Source organism: Enhydra lutris, unplaced genomic scaffold, assembly GCF_002288905.1.
Source record: "Enhydra lutris kenyoni isolate GAN:26980312 unplaced genomic scaffold, ASM228890v2 scaffoldscaffold2, whole genome shotgun sequence".
NCBI lineage: Eukaryota > Metazoa > Chordata > Mammalia > Carnivora > Mustelidae > Enhydra > Enhydra lutris.
Genome location: NW_019154086.1, coordinates 22,325,164 through 22,345,699, shown reverse-complemented (window position 1 = coordinate 22,345,699; position 20,536 = coordinate 22,325,164). Strand labels below are relative to the sequence as shown.

General features: G+C 40.1%; 1 protein-coding gene across 4 annotated transcripts in view; it reads right to left on the bottom strand.

Moving 5' to 3' along the window:
* LOC111147286 (golgi integral membrane protein 4) overlaps positions 1 to 20,536 on the bottom strand; it is a 79,379-nt gene that overhangs the window by 20,004 nt on the left and 38,839 nt on the right. For 2 of the 4 annotated variants that reach the window (XM_022503248.1, XM_022503252.1), the window contains exons 2-8: positions 12,687 to 12,761; positions 11,484 to 11,533; positions 10,135 to 10,188; positions 8,664 to 8,814; positions 4,797 to 4,879; positions 4,190 to 4,273; positions 248 to 406 (exon numbers count right to left, since the gene is read on the bottom strand). In XM_022503248.1, coding sequence (XP_022358956.1) covers positions 248 to 406; positions 4,190 to 4,273; positions 4,797 to 4,879; positions 8,664 to 8,814; positions 10,135 to 10,188; positions 11,484 to 11,533; positions 12,687 to 12,761 — 656 coding nt within the window. The remainder of the gene's footprint in view (positions 1 to 247; positions 407 to 4,189; positions 4,274 to 4,796; positions 4,880 to 8,663; positions 8,815 to 10,134; positions 10,189 to 11,483; positions 11,534 to 12,686; positions 12,762 to 20,536) is intronic. The other 2 variants (XM_022503272.1, XM_022503262.1) reach the window with 1 other exon arrangement.

Genomic DNA, 20,536 nt, shown 5'->3' with positions numbered 1-20,536 from the left:
CCCCAGACCAGCTGAATCAGTTAGAAATGGAAATCTTCAGGCTTCATCCCAAAATAACTGAACTGGAAATTCTGGGCTAGAGCCCAACTCTCTGCGTTCTAACAGCTCTGCTGGGGATTCTGATAAACGCCGAAATCTGAGAACCACTGTTCTGAAGGAAGAGTTGGCAATATTTAGAGCAGTTCATCTGATGACAGCTTGACAGGGAACGTGACCCCATCACAGAATACCGGTTCATGCCTCTTACCTCCTGTGGCTCCCCGGCTGCGTTCTCCCTCACTGTGTTGTCACCTTGTGGAGAATGTGTCACCTGGGTAACATTCTGCTGCTCTGCTTGCTCTGGGTTTCGAAGGCTTGGAATCCTATTCAGAGTATCTCTCAACTGTTTATATTCTGCAACTTGTGTCTGTGTGTAAATTGCACAATTGGACGCAATTGTACAATTTGAGGAGGGAAAGAGATATCGTTCATGAATGGACATTAGGGTTCACTGGAAGACAAGTCTAAAATATTATACCCAAGAACAAGTTAGGAAAAAGATGCACATTATTTCCATGCATTAGCTATTCTCACTTGGACACGCTTAACCATTTTTAAGCACATGCAAATGAGAATTAGATATAAAGGGAACGGAGGGAAAAAAAAGATCTAAGACAGATGTTAGTTTTTCATGCTATGTTAAACAGTCAGAATTTTTATAAATAACTTTCTGGTATAAATATCATTAAAAGATAGTTTGCCGTCAGTTTTATAGCATTAAAAAAATCTGTTCAAAAATTCACATAATTATATAAATACAAGTGCAGGTATCTTTTACCAATATGGTCTGAGTAACGTTTTTCAGTGAAAAGGAATCACAAGTTTAAAATAAGTAACTAAGTAAATCTTTATGTATATTTAGTTATTTATTTATAAAACCACTCAGGCCCTCAACCCCCCATCAATCTGTGCTCGAATAGGGTTCCCTAACTTTCCAGAACGCTTCTGGTATTGTGTTCTGCAGATTTAGGAAAGCAACAGCATTGGTATGAAACGAGCCTAGATTTTTATTCCTCCATTGTGAACCTCCTTTCTTCTCAGGTGATAAAGCCACTGATGTAAGTATTGAAGTAAAATTAACTCATCCAGGTGTGTCTGTGCGGTGGTGGTATGTATGTGTGTGTGCATGCACAATATCTTTAGTACAAGGAGCTAGAAAGACAGAAAAAAAAAATCAAATACCTTAACTAAGAAAATCAATAGACATTGCTCATACTTAGCTCATCATATGCACCAACACTGTTATCCTAAAACAGAAATGCTGTGTGTGTAAAGACACACCTACATAAACACATACGAAAAACACAGAAATCTCTTCTGGACAAGTTTCCCAGCCAATGGGCACAGCAGAGTGGTGAGTGGAAGCTAGAATTCAGCTGGTACTCCCACCGCCCCAGTCGTGCACTCTTCCACCCCAGCAAAGGGGGGGGGCACTTTTTTATCCAATTCACACAAAGGTGCAGTAGTTTTCTTGCTAAATCTGTCTCAGAGGCATTCATCCTTGCAGTTTGTATAAAGGTATGCCATATGGCTAATAATGGCCCTTATCCCAGAAATCTATCAAAACATCTGCAAACCAACTTTGGTGGTCAAAGAAAATTTTTTAAAAAAGACATCCACATAGTGATACTTTTAAGAAATATTTCTTCTTTCTCCTCCTCCTAGATATATATTTGAAAGCAGTTATGCTGCAGTACTCCAATATCAGTGTGCCCTGAGAATCCCAGAAGGATCGTGTTAAAAGTGCAATCTCCTCAGCCCCCACCCTAGAAACGATCACTCAGTAGGTGTGGGGCAAGTCCACACAGTTACACAGGTAACTGTGATGCAGGAAAGTCTCCAAAAACACCAACTGAAGAGGTACACATGGCCGTGATGTCAAGAGGACTTAAACTCTAAGCTCCGTTCTGGTCGCTGATCTTGGGCCAGCTATTTTATTTCCCCTCGACCTCCTTTTATTTAGTTATAAAAAGGACACAATATATAATATAACTCAGTAGACTGTGAACATTAAATAAAATTCTGTATAAAAAGTTCTTATGATGATCCCTGACACACTATAAACTCAAATTGTATTCTTTTTTTTTTTTCTTTAAGATTTTATTTATTTGTCAGAGAGAGAGCACAAGCAAGGGAAGGGGCAGGCAGAGGGAGAAGCAGGCTCCTCCGGGAGCAAGGATCCAGATGCAGGGCTCGATCTGAGAACCTTGGGATCATAACCTAAGTTGAAGGCAGATGCTTAACCAACTGAGCCACCCAGGCATCCCTGTATTCTGTTCTTGCTGTCCCCTCACTCAACTACACTTATAAATTGGGTTGTCAGGCACCTGGGTGGCTCAGTCAGTTGAACATCCAACTCCTAGTTTCGGCTCAGGTCACGATCTCGGGGTCATGAGGTTGTGCCCCACGTCAGGCTCTGTGCTCAGCTCAGAGTCTGCTAGAGATTGTCTCTCTCCCTCTCCCCCTTCCGCCATGCATGCGCACTCTCTCATTCTCTCTCAAATAAATAAATAAATCTTTAAAAAAAATCAGGATGTCAAGTCACAATCTCATAAGATGATTTACATCAGAAATGTAGACACTGGAAGCAGCATTTCTTTTCTAAGGAGATCCAGGGAAAAGTATTAATACGGGGATCTGAGGTGGGACTATTAAGTACTACACCTAGTTCTGGCAGAATGATTTAAAGGGGGTGGTAGGCAGGCCAACTTGAGCCCCTTCTCAAAGAAGCAGAAAATATTTTTAAAGAAATAGAATACTACACATAAGTTACATTAATAAAATCTTTTCCTATTGCAAAATCCTGTCCGTAAAACTGCCAGTGTGCTTACTACGGAATTTGGTTTTGGTCATTAAATGCACTATTTTACTTACATTTCTCTGGATTTTCATACTGTTGCTTAGTCTAATATTTGAGGCCATGACAGCACACAGAATATTCAAATTGGTTTGTCGCATTTTTCAGCATGAAAAACAGCCTCAAATAAAATAATATTTGGTAAAAATTTTATAAATAAGGTTTTAAATGAAATGATCTCTTAAAGACAATTAATTTGTACACCTGTAAAAAATTACCACACAGCTAGAGTTTCATAGGGATACTCAATGGCTACCTTGAAAAGGAGTCCCACGAACACAGTCTATGAGATGGGTCAGGGCCCAGCGTGTTCTACTTTTTATAATTTTACAAAGACAAAAAAATTACACATAGTCTCCCGATAAGACAGATAGCTGGTTTTCCTCTTAATTCCTCCAACTGAAAAAAAGTACAAACCTAGTGACTAAGCTAGCCATTCCTGTTTGTTTACTTCTTCTAGAAAGCTGTAAAACACAGTATGGTATCGTTCATTTGTACATTCAATAAATAACTCCTGAGGGCCTGCTCTGTGCCAGGGAGTGTTCTAGGCTTTGAAAAACGGAATTTACGACTCATTTTCCCTTCTCCACTGACATGAGATCTCTTATTTTCTGTAATTTGGCCAAGAACACATAAGGCTAGTCCTAAAAAGAGTGTGTGTAGGTTGGGATACGGAAGCAAGGGAGGGAGGGATGGAAGAAAAGTCTGACAATAATTTGTTTGGTAGCTAGCATCATAACATCCTATAGATCCCATAAGAATCACCACAGGTCAGAAAGTGGTAGAAGACCATATATATGGATTAATATCTGTGATTTTTTTTTTAAAGATTTTATTTATTTATTTGACAGAGAGAAATCACAAGTAGGCAGAGAGGCAGGCAGAGAGAGAGGAGGAAGCAGGCTCCCTGCTGAGCAGAAAGCCCGATGTGGGGCTTGAACCCAGGACCTGGGATCATGACCTGAGCCGAAGGCAGCGGCTTAACCCACTGAGCCACCCAGGCACCCCTAATATCTGTGATTTAAACAAGCATTTGACCATTGCATGTAGGGGCTGGTGGAGGGTATAGACAGACGGTCATGGGTACCACACTACCAGTGCAAAAAAATAATCAAAACCTTATTTTATAGTCTCTTGATTGAATTTTGAAAGCATGCATGATCCTCAGGATCAGGAGAGCTCTGTCCTAAGAACTCACTGCAGACTGGCTTGTAAGAGACTACATGCATAAAGAAATTTGGAAATGTTAAGCAGATTGTTATGAGAAACCATAGAGGCTGCTACCCTTCTAACCTGTGCAGCAGCTAGCGCACTCTTGTGGTCTTCCAAAGTCACTACAAGTTGTTCATGCTCGGAGAGTAAATTCTTATGCTGTTGCTACACAAAAAAGAATTTTACATGTTCAGATTTAACATTCTAAGACAGATTCTTCTTCGGCTGACAGTGGTATGAGCACCCAAACGCAGTTTGCTTGCCTGCTTGTTCGCTGTTCTTGAAGCACTTGCTAAGTGTAAAAATCATTGTAGAGAGAATATGATAAAAGTAGTATTCTGAAACCTAAAACGAGCTTTCTAAATATCATAATCCCTTACAATGAAATCAAAACTAAAGGAACAAATACTTCATTATTAATAAACCTTTGTAAATAAAAAGCTTATTAAAATCCAACCATCTAGCCAAAGAATCACTTTGGTACTAATGAAAATGTTTGGATTTTCAGACCATCTTTTAGCTTCTAACACAGATGCGGTAAAAGTAGCGGGCACACTCCAGGTTTATGCAAAGCCCAAAATAACAATGTGGGTTTGTAATGGAGGTCAATTAGGGAATGACTCGTAAAACTATTCTACAAAGTAAAGCAGGGCAATACTAAGCAGTCAAATGCCAGGTTTTGTTTTACCTTGACGTCTTGGAGCTGTGTATGCATGTCCTGGTGTGCCTTCCGGAGTTGTCTATTCTCTTCTCTCAAATTGTACACGGTTTCTATTTGTGGGGGAAAAAATCATGCATAAAGCCTTGAGATTTTTCTGGCTTCCGATTCCATTATTTTCATATCTAAACCTTCACACAACTATTTTTAGGATTTGTTTTGAACTTTGACAGTATTATATACCAAATCAAGAAAAACTCTATTATTTTGGGATGTGACATGGATTCAGCTTGCCATTCTAACGCAATCTGGTTCGGCAGTTTAAATACTTTTAAGGAAGCTACACACAGTGCAGAAGTAAGGATTTCTAGTTACTCAGGAGTTAAAAATGAAGTATTTCTGTAAGTAAGTCTTCAGGAATAAAATGTAACAGGCGGGGATGGAGTAAGATTTGAGTCTCTCCAAATTAAAAAGAAAAGTTAACAAAAAGTACAAATCCTATTTCTCATAGCATGAATAATTTCCAGAGACCCCAAAAGTATTTTGATTACAAAGATAACTCAAGAAACAAAGAGACAGAGAGAAACCTCATTTACCTGCTTAAAAATTCTCAATATATTTTCTTTCTCCGACTACTGAGTTCTTGCCTGATACAAATTCCCCTCCCAACAGCAATAGGACAGTTCCTTCCAGGGCAGCAATGTGAGGTTGTAGCTGTCTGAGAAAAGTCCTATAATCTCTTTAATCTCAAGAGAAGCTGTTCAGGGAACAGCCTCAGTGACTTAAAGATTCCAGGCCCACCTCTCCTTCCCTCTTGGTGAATTTCTTACTTTTGCTGTATCTGGACATCAGATGTTATAAACTGACAGTCCTGGGGCTGAATCCAACTCACATTTTTTGTCCCCCCTGACCCCTGCAGCTTTGGCCTATGAGGAGTTTTCCACATATGAATAGTTGGCACCATTTAAAATCAAGGATCTGGGTTTACTAAGACCCGGCAACATGAGGCTATTCTCACGTGACAAGACTCAGCAGAAGGTGAATGGTGGCAGGTGACAACATAATTCATTTTTCAGTGGGAGACACCTTTGAAAGTGAAAGGGGAGGCTGTTAATAATGACGCTGAGACAGCAGGTCTGAGTCTGCACTGTGCTGGGCAAGCTGTCCCTGAGTGGCAGTCACTTCCTGCAGACAAAACACCAGCTCTCCAGTGCGGCACTCAGCACTGAAGCGAAGTGCCCGTTGCCGTCTCTCACCACATTTTCTGTCCATATTTATGCCTTTATTGTCCCTGCCTCACCCCTGAGCTCTGGATGGCTAACTGGGTGTAGGGGAGAGGTCAAGAATAAGGTGGGAAAGGTTCTAACTCAAAGGTCAAAATAGGACACCACTGGCAATCCAAGGGGACTGTCAGTGTACTGTTGGCTGGATGGGGTTTCTCACACACACATGCACACACACACCACACACGCATACACACACGGGCATACACATACACACAGACACATGTACGTACACACAAATACCCAAACTGCTAGCTTCTAAAAGAGTTTCAGATCATAAACCTAATGGCAGTTGCTTCTGTGCCTTAACTGTATTGCCTTGAGTAAGTTAATTAACTTTATAAAGCCTCAGTTTCTCCCTTTGTTAAATTAGGCTAAACACAATGCCTAGCTTACAGGTTGTTATGAGAATTAAAATAAAATAACTACATGAGAGTTTCACCTGATACTAGCACATGGTAAACATTTGTTAAGTGTCAGCTATTATTATAACAGAAATGAAAAGAATAATTATCTAAGCTTCTATGCGACCAGTTTATCTCCCAGGAATTCTAAATTCTCTCCTGGTATCACATTAAACTTGACCAGAGACTACCTGGATTATATGTCTGAGTTGCCACCACTGACCTGCATCCATCACCACATGTTTAACTTACCGTCCGAAGCTTTTATCAAAGATCAGAATCAAACAAAAGTGCCAATGGAGAAACTGCTCATAAAGTTGTCACCAAAAGCATTGTCACACCCTATTGTTTAAGGCCTCTGAGAAATTTCTTCCAAAAATCAACTGATACCAGAAATACTCTTCTCTCTCGCCTCTTCTCTTTCTTCCCCTTTGTCTGTTTCTCCCTCCCGTGCCCCACACACAGGGTAGGTATGTTCCCTTTCTGATGATAAGAGCCCCATAACTTACTGCCTTTCCCTTTCTGTCTTGGCTGCCGGAAAGTTCAGACCAGGTTATGAGGCTTAAATTATTTTAGTATGCAGAACTCACATACTTGTGTCCTCCTATTTTCCATGGTTCTGATTTATAACTTCTACATATAATTTGTTAAAATTTTACTCTAAATGCACTTTGCTTCAAAGAAAGGACTATAGAGTAGACATAAGAAAACATGCTTTATACTTCCTTTGTGAAGACGTTTCTCTGTTTGTTATCTTAATGACCCCCACCGTCTGCCAGATCACCAACAGCCAACCAACATCCCTGCATGTCTACAGCTCTTGCGTAGACATGGCCCAACTCACTCAAGACGACCTTAACCTTTTATAATCTGCCTCAATGGCTACTTAACTCTTGTGTGCCTTTTTGTTATAACTTATTATTTGAAAATACTTACAGACAAAACTGCACATAAAAGTACAGAGAAGATCAAAGTACTTGTCACTCAGCTTCCTTCCATGATGATATCTTATATAAAATCAAAATATTATTTGGCGCAGTAGATTAACTCGACCACAGACCTTCCTTGGATTTCACCGTTGTTTTCACAAGCACCATGTGACTTTTTAAACCAATTCTCACACTTCAAACCTATTTAGCACCTGAATAGGTGACTGCAGAGTATTTTTCTTTTTCAGAATTTGCATACATTCAGAGTGATACAATTTGTTTCCTAATACTATGAAAACACCTCGGGGCACCTAGGTGGCTTGGTGGGTTAAAGCCTCTGCCTTCGGCTCAGGTCATGATCCCAGAGACCTGGGATAGAGCCCGCATTGGGCTCTCTGCTCAGCAGGAAGCCTGCTTCCCCCTCTCTCTCTGCCTGCCTCTCTGCCTACTTGTGATCTCTGTCAAATAAATAAATAAAAATCTTTATAAAAAAAAATACTATGAAAATACCTCAAGCTTACACTGATCGTGTGTCAGTAACTGTCCTAGCTGCTTTACATCAATTATTTAATCCTCGCACCAACCCTATGAAGTTGATAACTTTTGGGGGGGGTAATTTATTTATTTATTTTTAAAATAATTTTTTATTTTTTTATTAACATATAATGTATTATTAGCTCCAGAGGGACATGTCTGTGAATCGCCAGGTTTACATACTTCACAGCACTCACCATAAAGCTGATAACTTTTTATGAGTATCCCAGTTCTACAGATGATGACCTCTGGTGATCATACCATTTGTCCATGTCATATAACTAGTAACTGAAGAGGCCAGGGGTCACCAGGCTCAGACTCTGGATCCTGAGCTTTTCAGAGCTACTACTAGTGATCAACAGGTAGTTTCTTTGGCCCCTTGGAGATCAGGAAATGCATGGGGTGACCTTGATCACTCATCACACTGAATGCGGAGCACTGAGGGTATTTTGTGAGTTGGGGTCAGAGATACTAAATATCTTACAACGCATGTAAAATGAGAACTGTCTTGCCCGGTGTGGCCAATGTGCCCCATTGAGAAACACCAAGTATTCTATTCTGTTTCCTAAAAAACCCCAAGGGATAAGGATAATTGTGAAATGTTACAAAGAAGTAAGTGGAGGGTAAAGCACCACCTGGGAAATGTGAATCCATCGCCATGCAAACAAACCCAATTCTACTGCTTTACTGAAACATTAAGCTGAGTAGTTATTTCCATATAAACTAGCTAATCAGACTTCCAAGTACCTTTTAGCTTAGAAAGTTCTTGTTCTTTCTCTTGCTGTAGCTGCAGGTACTTCTGCTTATGGTCATTAAACGTCCTACTGAAGTCTTCTCCTTGTTTGCGATGTTCCTCCTCCAAGTCGCTGTGCTGTTTCTTCAGCTCCTCGTGTTGACTCTGCAAAGATGAGAACCTGAGCAGAGATGTACATTCTCTAAATTATACCACAGAATCTACAGCCTTTCTCTCTCAAGAAAAAACAGATGAAGCAGGAGGCTCTGTTTTCCTTGGGTTGCTTTTAATTGGGGCAGCTCCCCTCCATTTCCCTTACATTTCAAATCAAGGGTTTGGGATTATGGCCAAAACCAATTTTCCCCTTCATTTTGATTGTCGGTAAAAACAAGAAGTTAGAACTTAGCCATGGGAGATGGAAAGGGGAAAGATTGGGGAGACTCCCAGCAGCTCAAATTGCTGTGGAGACAAAGTAAAGCTAACAGAAAAATTACCCCTCCACAGCTATTCCAGACTTCCTTTTTCAATCTGATGTTTTCCCAGCAACACTTTTTATTTCCTTTCTTTAATTTTCAGGCTTCCTGGTAATCCAGTTTAAAAAAAAGAAAAAGATTTCTTTCCCTTTGGGGAAGTAATACACATTGTTTATGGAATGATTCTTATTTACCTTACTCCTAGTCATAATACGACACTGAAATCACAATCTAGGTATATCCCACAGTCCCCAAATGCTAATGTTAAAGGATGGTCTGTTTTAATCCCTGCACTGCTTTCTTGATACCACGAAAGCTTCTGGCTTCAATAAAAAGCATTCGCTCTCCTGATACAGGAGGAAAGACAACATCAGACAAAAAGCAAGGCGGGCAAGGGAGGGAGGCTGGAGGCATGGAGATCATGGCAGGGTTTGCCTGCTGTGCAACAAGCTTAATGGCATCCACTCCTCTCTTCTATCTTGACAGAAATCATGAATCTCTCCCTTCCACTCTCCCTCTCTTTCTAAGTCTTCCTGACACACAATAATGAGTTTTACCCAAGAACCAAGGAAGGAGAATCTTTAAATATAAATCGTGTTCCTTTGGTAGGTAAAAGGACACATTCAATATTAGTAATATGAAGGAGGCATTTAATCGTTCTACTGCCTCCAGTGTGCCTAAAATAAAAGAAACATCTAAGGAAAACCACTGTGAGAAACTGAGCAAGCAAACACAAACAAAAAAGCCTTAAAGGATAAAGAGAAGAATAAAATTTAAAATTCTGTGACCAGAGAGACTGATTTACAAGAAAATGTAAAACAAGCTAACTAAGATTGTTGAAATTGGGTGGTAAGATGAGGGAATATTACAATTCTACGTCATTTTTAGTGAAATATAACTTTAATGTACCATCCTACCACATAAATCAATTTTCTGTAAACTTTCCTTAATCACTTGAGTTACTTATCTCTTTCATTAATTCATTCATAAAGAACAACTTTAAATTACTCACTTTCAACATCTGATGTTGCACATTCAACGCACTGTATCTACTATTGGAATCTTGCTGTAAATGGAAAAGAAAATAGTTAACATAAAGATAACGAATCTAGCTCTCTTGCTAAACATATCCTAAAGCACTTAACAGAAGAATTCCATTTATTTCACTTATATAAGCTATGATGAATTCTATGCTTGAACCACGATGTCTCTGGGGCAGGAATGAAGCCTTAACATTCCTGTAAGCTTGCTAGAGTTTAATAAAGAAAAAGCAAGACATGGGATCATACAACAGCAGTGTAGCAGGGGCCCTGGAAATGATTTACTTCCCCTCTGGAGCAGAGCTAAGGCTCTTTGCACAAGGAACTTGTCCTGAGACAGTCACTGTGCATGGCTGATACACTGTGCCCAGTGCTCCGAGGGGACGTGGGGGTAAACTGACTAGGTCCAGGCCCCACAAGCTTTTGCAAGGCTTAAGAAAGGGGAGAGAAAAGGTGCTTTCCCTTTCCTGTGCTTCAGTGGATAAGGAATTCTCCATATATTACTTTACCCAAATGAGACTCCCATTTCACAGAGTGAAGAGATGGAGAAAGGATAAAGAATAAGCCGAGGGCAAACATTTCCTTTAGTAGCAGAGCCAGGACTGAAACGAGCCTAAGCCATGCTCCGGTGGTATAGGTGTGAGTCCCAGCTGAACACCCTGACATGTGGACCCCACAGACCCCACACACAACCATAGTCCTGGGCAATCCATAAGCAGTCTGTGCACAAGACACCCAACCATCTTCTCCCCTTGCTGGGTCATCTACCTGATATGCCATAACCCCTGCTTTGGCTCCAACACAAGCACACCCACAACCAGTTGTTTCTTCCATTTTTTACAATTTCTAAAATGAACTGCATTTTTGCTCCATTGCTTTATTTTATTGCTTTACTCTTTTACTTTACAAAGAAGCTACATTATGAAATGCAAACAGAAAGCATACAGTTTTAGCTGGGGCTTTTGGAGGAGGGAAGAGTTGAAAGCTGACAGCCTTCCAGCTCTCAGAGGAATTGACTCTTCTCAGTTTTAATACCTCCAAAATGTCAGTGTTTCATTCAACTAATGGTTATATATTTTCTTAGAGTAAGAGAAAAATTTGCTTTTCTCCAGTTAATTTGGACTGTGAGAGTAACACTGCAGGATTTTTTTTGGCAGCAATAAATACATACGTGTGTGTGTGTGTGTGTGTGTGTGTGTGTGTGTATTTCAGCCCTACAGTCCCAATGATCAACATAGTTTTTTTTACAACAAAAAGATTTTACAACTATTACTTCCCTCTCCTTTTCATAAAATAATTGAGGAGAAAATCCAAAACTCACCCTTCCTTTATTTAGTGTTTCTTGGGCTTCTAACTTATAAACAAGAAAATCTGAAAATAAAAAGTGGAGAAAATTGAGTGTAATTAACTTATTCATATCTTGAATAAAGAAAATATGCATTTTAATGAAATAATTAAAAATGAATTTAGAATGTGCACTCTGTGATTAACTCTCCTTGAAACTGAAAAAAAAAAAAAAAAGGCACATTTAAAGACAGAGATGATTTATTGCTATCCACTAGATGGCATGCTAAAATCACTCAGGACTTGAAAAGAGACCTTAAACCATGGAAACCATCTTTAATGCTCTTAAAGCTTTATTATCCACTAGATGGCTCTATAAAATCACTCTGCATTTAAAGACAAGGAAAATCCAAATCCTATCAAAGTATTTTAATGATGTTAAACTCCTGTTCTTCATACAGGTTTAATCCAAGGGTCAGTAAAACATCTTAACCCATACTGCCCTCCCCTTTTCCCTCCCTCTACCCCACACCAACATAATTAAACAGAATACCTAATTAATATTTCCTCACATGATTTCATAAAACATGAGCAAATAAATAAAAGTAAGAATGTGGATCATTTCAAATCACATGCTACATAAAGCCTATGCTAGATACTAATTTCTCACATGGAACCAATCAGCTATGCCAATAAAAGCCTTCACAAGATGAAAACAAGTGCTTAACTTAAAAGATACCATACCAAAAAAAAAAAAAAAAAAAAAGAGATGCCATACAATGTGATCAATTAATTATGTTGTAAATGCACATATCTGTATGTATGTATATATGTATCTATGTGTGTGTGTGTATGAACATATAAAATCTGTCATATTCCAGAGAACACATGCTGTTACTTCCTGGTTCTTTATGGACAGAACTTTCAGGCATGAGTAACATATGTGTGTAATATTCAGATGAAAAGCTGTTTATTTCTGATACAATATGTGTATCCAGTAACATGAACTACCTCAAGGCGGCACAATGAATGAAAGATTCGGAATCCAGTCTTGAGCAGAAATTACTGTGTTGTACGATGCATAACATAGTGCTTGACTTTCTCTGTCTACCTATAAAAGTGACTTAGAGTTGATTTGAGAAATTTGTTAACAACAACAACAAAACAGTAAAGCTAGCACACAATGTTTCAAAGGGGAGTATGATAAAAAACAAAGAACACAAACTGCATTTATATTTACCTTCCTTTGCTTTCTTATGTTCAAGTCTCTCCTTTTGCAAGGATTTCTCTAATCTTGATCTGTGTTCATACACAACTGAAAGAAAAAAGTTAAAATTTGTCTGCAAATCATTAGAAATTCCAAAGTAAAACTAGTATCAATTTTCAACACGGGGGGAAACAACACTTTAGAGTCTTCACAAATAAAATAAAAATGCGTGCATTTGTAAGTTCCATATTCTGGGTAAAAACAGCCACAAACGACAAGTCTGAGCTGACTTCTGCACAGTCCTTTCCTTCATAGAAGCAATACGCTGAAAGAATGCTCCCGTCTTCCACCTTCTTTGCCGGCTCCTTTTCAAAACCTTCTCTGTGAGGTTCCATGTCTTTTGTTGGGCAAATGTGTCCACTCTCTTGACTTCTACCACCATTTGCACCGCAGTCAGCCCCACATCCATATTTCTAACTCCCACCTCTCTCTTAGGTATTAGAACAGCATTTCCTAAAGACTCCGGGGTTTTTCCACCTACATATCCCATGAGTACTGCCAAGTCCACATGATCTGAGCCGGAACTAAGGCTGCTGGACCCGTGAGAAAGCCTCAGCAACCCTACTGGCATGAAAGAGATGGTGCATTCCACATGAAGGAAAACACCATGAGAGAGCCACAGAATGAAGTGGGAGGGACTCAAAGAGAACCTAAGAAGGTCAGGTTCACATCGGCCATGGCAAGATGCCAGTGGCAAACTGATGCCATGTCAGACTTTCCTGTCCTCGGTTATCCCCACCGGCCCCGTCTACACTGAGGAAGCCAGTATTGCCTGGTGAGCAGAGAGGAAGTGTGGATGTCATGGGGGAAAACAGGGAGGAGGAGGAGCTTATCAGATCTCTCTTCCCCACCTCAGGCTGCACATCTACAGCAAATAGGAGCTGGAAGAGTAGGAAAAGCTCTGCCTTTGAAAGAATGAAAGAATAAAATAATAAAATAGGCATTTTATTTATATAATAAAATGTACACATATGGACTAGACCAGATGTAATACTTACTAGACCAAGACTGTGTTTATGGATAAAAGTTATTAATACTTTTTTTTTTTCCTAATCTGAGAGAAGTCGAGAAGTATCCAAGACTGTAAATATTTCCTTCCGGGACAGAAAACTCAGCCTCACAGAGTGGTTTATAAAAGGTGAAGAAGGGGGGAAAAAAACCTGAATTTCTGAGGTGTGCTTTGAGTCCTGTTTTGTGCAGCATTATGGTCACAGATGATCTCATTCCTGACCAAACTAAGCCAAGGCTCTCATTTGGTTCTCCTACCAGTCTTCAGCTGCCTTTAGCTACCTAAGACAAAATTCAAACATCACTCACTCACCAGGTACAACACACCCAACTGCCTAACACTACTGGCCTTCCCAAAGTGCCATGGTCATAGCCATTCCCCTCCCTCATACCTGCTATAACTCCTTGCTGCTCGAAGGGATGCCCTGTCCCTCTGGCCCTTTCTCCAGGGTCACAGCTGCCAGTTACCAGCTACTGTTGTCCTCCTTCCAACATGCCCAGCATCTCCTGCATCCTCTACCTTTCCCCCATGCTTCATGTCTCATCTTGTCAAGCCATAGAAACCTTCTGTTTCCAGGGTTCCCTCTACAGCTACCACAGCCCCGACCTCTACTCACACTTCACTAACATCTCTGTGCACACCCCTCAGAATGCCTGCCACCACTCAAACTGGCATGGTGTCATCCGCTGGCAGCGTGTCTGCCTGTCTCGGCTTCCCCACCAGCCTTAGCCTCCCACTAGTGAACCCAACAATCCCTGCCCCAGTCCCTTTTCCACCCGGGTTCTATTTTCTTTGCCAGACGACCTCTTCCCCTGCCAGTGCTGTTACTATAAAGGATCCAATGCAACTCTGCATTTATTGAGCACCTACTATGTATTTGGAACCACATTATGAGCAGAAATGGAAAAAGAGACACGGGCCTTGGCCACAAGCAGTTCAAGTTTAACACAATAGATAGGTAAGGTGATTTTTTGTATAATTAGAGCTGAATACATTTAGAATAATACAAGTATATTTAAGCCCAAGGAAAGACAAGGATGAGCTCTGGGTGGGAGAACAGTGAGGTAATCATCAGAGGTAATCATCTCTTGGCTGGCTTTGAGAATGAAGAGCAAATTTTTTAATACTTTTTTTTTAATAAACATATAATGTATTATTAGCCCCAGGGGTACAGGTCTGTGAATTGCCAGGTTTACACACTTCACAGCACTCACCATAGCACATACCCTCCCCAATGTCCATAACCCCACCACCCTCTCCCTTCCTGCTCCCTCCAGCAACCCTCAGTTTGTTTTATGAGATTAAGAGTCTCTTATGGTTTCTCTCCCTCCCCATACCATCTTGTTTCATTTATTCTTTTCCTACCCCTCAAACCCCCCAGGCTACCTCTCAACCTCTCAACTTCCTCATATCAGGGAGATCATATGCTAATAGTCTTTCTCTGACTGATTTATTTCACTCAGCATAATACCCTCTAGTTCCATCCACATTGTCGCAAATGGCAAGATTTCCTTTCTTTTGATGGCTGCATAGTATTCCATTGTATATATATATACCACCTCTTCTTTATCCATTCATCTGTTGATGGACATCTAGGTTCTTTCCATAGTTTGGCTATTGTAGACATTGCTGCTATAAACATTCGGGTGCACGTGCCCCTTCGGATCACTACGTTTGTATCTTTAGGGTAGATACCCAGTGGTGCGATTGCTGGGTCATAGGGTAGCTCTATTTTCAACTTTTTGAGGAACCTCCATGCTGTTTTCCAGAGTGGCTGCACCAGCTTGCATTCCCACCAACAGTGTAGGAGGAATGGTTCCCCTTTCTCCACATCCTCGCCAGCATCTGTCATTTTCTGACTTGTTAATTTTAGCCAGAGAATGAAGAGCAATTTGATAGAAAAGGGTGCCACGGGAGAAAGGCATTTCTGGAAGACATCACAGGGCAAAGGCACAGAGGTCTGAAATTGGGCTGAAGGTAGCCGAACCCCAAAAAGCTTGGTTGTAAGTCCACTGATGAGAAATTACATTTTTTTCTAAATAAATCTATATGGTATATAAGTCCCTCTGCCAATTTCTAAAAGCCTATTAAAACCAAGGAGTTCCTTGAATTGGTACTAACGGTATCATCTGGAATGATGTTTGGAACAAGGTGGAGGAAAAAAAAGATTAGCACTATAAGGATCTCACCAAGCCAAGCTCTAAACTGCATGCTCACAGTCTTTGAGAATTTCAGTCGGGTGGGAAAAATATACAGGAAAACAGGTGTATTACAATGCCATCCTGATATTCCAGAGGCAACAACAGGATGCCACAGGGACACCTGAGCCCTCCCGCTGGGAGGAAATACACTCCCTGTCCTCTAATCCACTGGCCAAAGTTCCCAGGTCTGGGTGGAGGGTCATGGAAACATAAATAGGCCAGTTAAAATGGAATTTTGGTGCACGAAGTGGATATACCACAGATGATTTCAGCAAGCACGTACATCAATATTCAAAGAAAGGAACAGGAAGAACAGTCAAGATCTTTTTTCCAATGGAACTGAAGTGGCAGTGGGGGTGGGGTGGGTCCCAAGGAGGTCAGGACCACTAGAGAGAAATGATTCCAGCCTAGAAACATCCATGATTTTAAAAGACAGCAGCACAGTCAACAAGACAAACAGGACAGGGCTGCTCACCAACCATCGCCAGCCACCTCAGACTCCAAGCATTAAACCCTATTACGGAATGGTAATGACAGATGGGAAATAACAGAGGGGGAACGCTGCGTTGGCACATTACAATCTGGTGAAATTCTTTACTTAATATACAGCCGCAATCACTGCAAACTTGCTGTTGCAAAGTCAGTCGTGTATGGGACTTGGTAATCAGGTAATGATTGTCTTTGCACTGGGAAGCAGAAAACTCATCAGTATTATTTCATCTTCAGTAAAAGTGGAGGGTCCACTTGATTACACCAAGTAGAGAGGGACTACAGGGGATGGGATGAGAGGGTGGGAGACAGTGCTCCATTCTCTAATCTCTTCCCTGCAATGCAGTCAGGTAAATAATGTGCCAACAGCCAGTCCAAAGTACCCATTTATCACACTGAATCACACAACTGTCTCTGACAGTTTTATGCTCCTTGGGAATTTACACACTCAACATATTAATAGCAGTGTTGTCTCAAGAGCCAAAAAATCCTAGGATACACAGTTATAAACTTTCATAAGTAACCTAAACAGATGCTACATGGTTTCTACAAAGAGACGGACATGTTCGTGGATTACAGTCAAAATTCAAAGTTCTTGAGAAATCTGAGATATTCACGGATGAATAAGAAGGCATCACTAATAGCAAGATCTAAGGCATGAAGAATGTTGTTTTGCAAAGGCAGTGAAAAAAGATGTGGTAAACGGGAACAGAGGTTATACATACACACCATGAGGTAACTGTACTATGAATGTTCTCTTCCTCAGAACTGGTCAAGCCATTATTATAGCACCAGTTCCTGACGTAAAATAACTGAAGAATGCAGGAATGGAGTTTCAGGGTGGAAGAACATGAGCAAGGGGGAGGTGAGAAAAGGGAGTGGCAGTGACTGACAGAGGTGGGAAGTGGGAGAAGTGCCGTTCCTTCCTCAAGTACAGAAAAAGGAAAACGAAGCCAAAAGGAGCCTTAAAAGATAAGCTGAGGACACCACATCAGAGAAGGTGAGAGTGAAAATTCACCCTTGGAATTGCAAATTCAAGAAAGAAAGGGAGAGGGAAAGAGGCAGGCAGTAACAATGCTTGAGAGCACAGACTCTGGGGTCTGGATTCAAATTCCAGATCTATTCCCTATGGGGTACGCTGCTGAACTTCTCTGTACCTCTGTCTCCTGACATGGTATGTGGGAATAATGACAGTATCTATCTCTCTGGGTGGATGTCAGGGTTAAATGAGTTAATATGTGCCAAGTCTTGGCACAGAGTAAATGCTCGAAAGTCCGAAAATACTGTTTTCTCCTGTCTGTGGTGGCTTAAAATTGCCAGAGAAGGAATCAGAGGATTCCCGGAGCCCTTTCAACTCTACAATTAAAGCCTAATAATAATGAAGTAATTATATATATTATAGATAGATAGATAGATACACACACACACACACACACAGTTATATATGGAGAGAGGGTAGGGGACTCGAAAAAGTAATAAAACATTAATCCCGCTTCCCTTTTACTTAAAATAAATTTTCCTTAAAAAAAAAAAAAAAAAGAAGTAAATAATCAGTCCCACAGCTCCAAAACTCAGAAGCCTTTCTTTTTTTAAAAATAAAAACTGAAAGGGAGTAAAACGGACCAGATAGAATTTTTGTATCCCTGTAGCTCTTCTAGAAAATTTCCCTATCAACTAAACAAACACATACATACACCCACACTACCCTTAATTCTTTTAACATGCATTCTCCAGGCTTTTGAGCTAGTGATTCATCTAGATAGGTTTACTGTTTCACTTAGAAGGAAGATGCTAATCAATCCTTTTCACCTATCTCTATTTTTCTATTTATACTCTGAAGTCAAGGGCATCAGTCAAGATGAACTAATACTGCTAGAACCTCTACAACAAAAAAGGTACATAATGAATATTCTCAAAGCACCAGACAAGTTTAAGGAAAAATAAGGACAGAAATAATGATTTAATCTTGGCATTCAAGATTTTTAATGCAGAATAACACTGCAATGGAGATAGGATTTGAATCACAAGAACCCATGAGAAAAAGATGAGAATGCATAATATTCATCATCTCCCCTGCTTTCTGAAAAGGAGTTTAATATTTTCCATGCAGTGGAGAATGGAAAGAGGTTTTACTCCTCCTTCAAGCACTCAAGAGTTTAAAATCATGCCAACTTCCTACAGCAATTTTCCATTTTAACTCCGACTTCCTCTGAAAGTCACAAGAGAAATTTGCTGTATACATCCACTTATGGGCAAAATACATATCCATGACATTTCAGGGCAAACTGCTCCAATGCAGAATTAAAAAACAACACTCCAAAATTAGACAGAAAACACTGCTAAGTGTTTTAACACCTTAAACCAAGGGAAGGCAATGTTTCTTTGGCAGAAGCAACAGCCCATAAAATTTTGCTTTCAGTCTTGACAATAACATAAGGTTTTAACTTTATAAAAAAACAAACAATTGTATGAAAGTCACACAATTCAACTTGTGAAAACATTGAGAATTGCAAGTACCTTTATCACTTTACAGATTATAAAGATTAAAATGAACAAATCTGTGCTTTTGACAATTGTGGTTGAAGGTCTTTTTTTTTTTTAAGGTTTTATTTATTTATTTGAGAGAGAGAGAGACAGAGAGAACGAAGGGAAGAGGGAAAGGGAGAGGGAAACTCAGACTTCGTGCTGAATGAGGGGCCGGACGTGAGGCTCGCTCTCACAACACCAAGATCATGATCATATTGATCAGAAAATCAAGACTCATCCACTTAACTGACTGACCTACCCAGGTGCCCCTGTGGTTAAAGATTTTTAAGTAGAATAGCAAGAGGGGTGACAAAAAGGAAGATACATTGAAATCACTTTAGTTCCCAGAACAGAATACTTTCAAAGATTTGTTTTGTCTTTGTTTTTAGGCCTAAAATAGCAGATATTTATTACGGACTTTAAGAACAGTTTTCTATTGTGGTTCTAACTCCCCAGATGTGGGGTGGAGGACAGCTGCCCCCTCTTCCGTAAAACAAGGACTTGATAATTAATAGAAAGACAACATCATAGATACAGTTTCCCAATTACCTTTCCTTCCTTCATAATTTTTACCTCATAAGGAGTCTGAGAAAGAACAGAGGAGATCTCCTTGGAAAAGGACCCCCATAAAACAACTAAGTAAAAGCACAAACGTGGCGACCATTTTGAGGATCTCCCTGGATCCTCCCTCCAGACCCCAGGGGAGGCAAGGGCACCCTAAGGCTGTTGTCAGCATCTCGGTCTCAGCCCAGCTCCTTCAACAAAGTCTCTCCGACTCCTGCACCATCTTGCTAACTCCGCTATGACCTCTCACAGTTATATCCGACTTTTACTTCTCACTCATCCTAAGTTTACATCTTCCAGTACAATTTAACCTTTCCAGTCTGCTTGACAATTTATAGCTGAATTCAATTATGAATTAACCTTTTCCTCTGGTTAGCTCTCTTTACTAAATTACATATTCACATTCCAGGTCCGGGGGGCAAAACCTTGCAGTGGCTTCCTATCACGCTCTGAGTGAAACCCAACCCCCTCAAGGCTTTACCCGACTGTTTGTCCTGCTCTGGCCTGTCCTTCCTTGAACGGGCCAGGCACCCTCTCACCTCAGCACCTTGTACTGCCTCTTGCTGAGGCCTCTGCTGCTCCCTCTCCAGGTACCTGCACGACTAACTCCCTCATCTCCTGCAGATCTTTACTAAAAAGATGCTTCCTCACCAAGTCCTTCCCTGGACAACCCAGTGAAAATTGCAACCTTGTCCCCACCCTCAACACTTTTGGTCTCCATTCCTACGTTATTTTTTTCCTTAGCATGTAACACTCTAACATATATGTATATTTTATATATTTTTATATATATTATATTTTATGTACTTATATAAAATATATATTTATATATATTATATGTGTATTATATATTATAACACTCTAATATATATTTTATATATTTTTTTGAGTAAGAAAAAAACATCGTATTTTATTTCCCCCATTAACACCAAGTCATATTATTCAGAATGTATTTCAAAATACTTAGCCAGATCACCAATCCCATCCACTGCCTTAGTTCAAATGTTCACTAAGAAAATAAGCAAACAACAGAA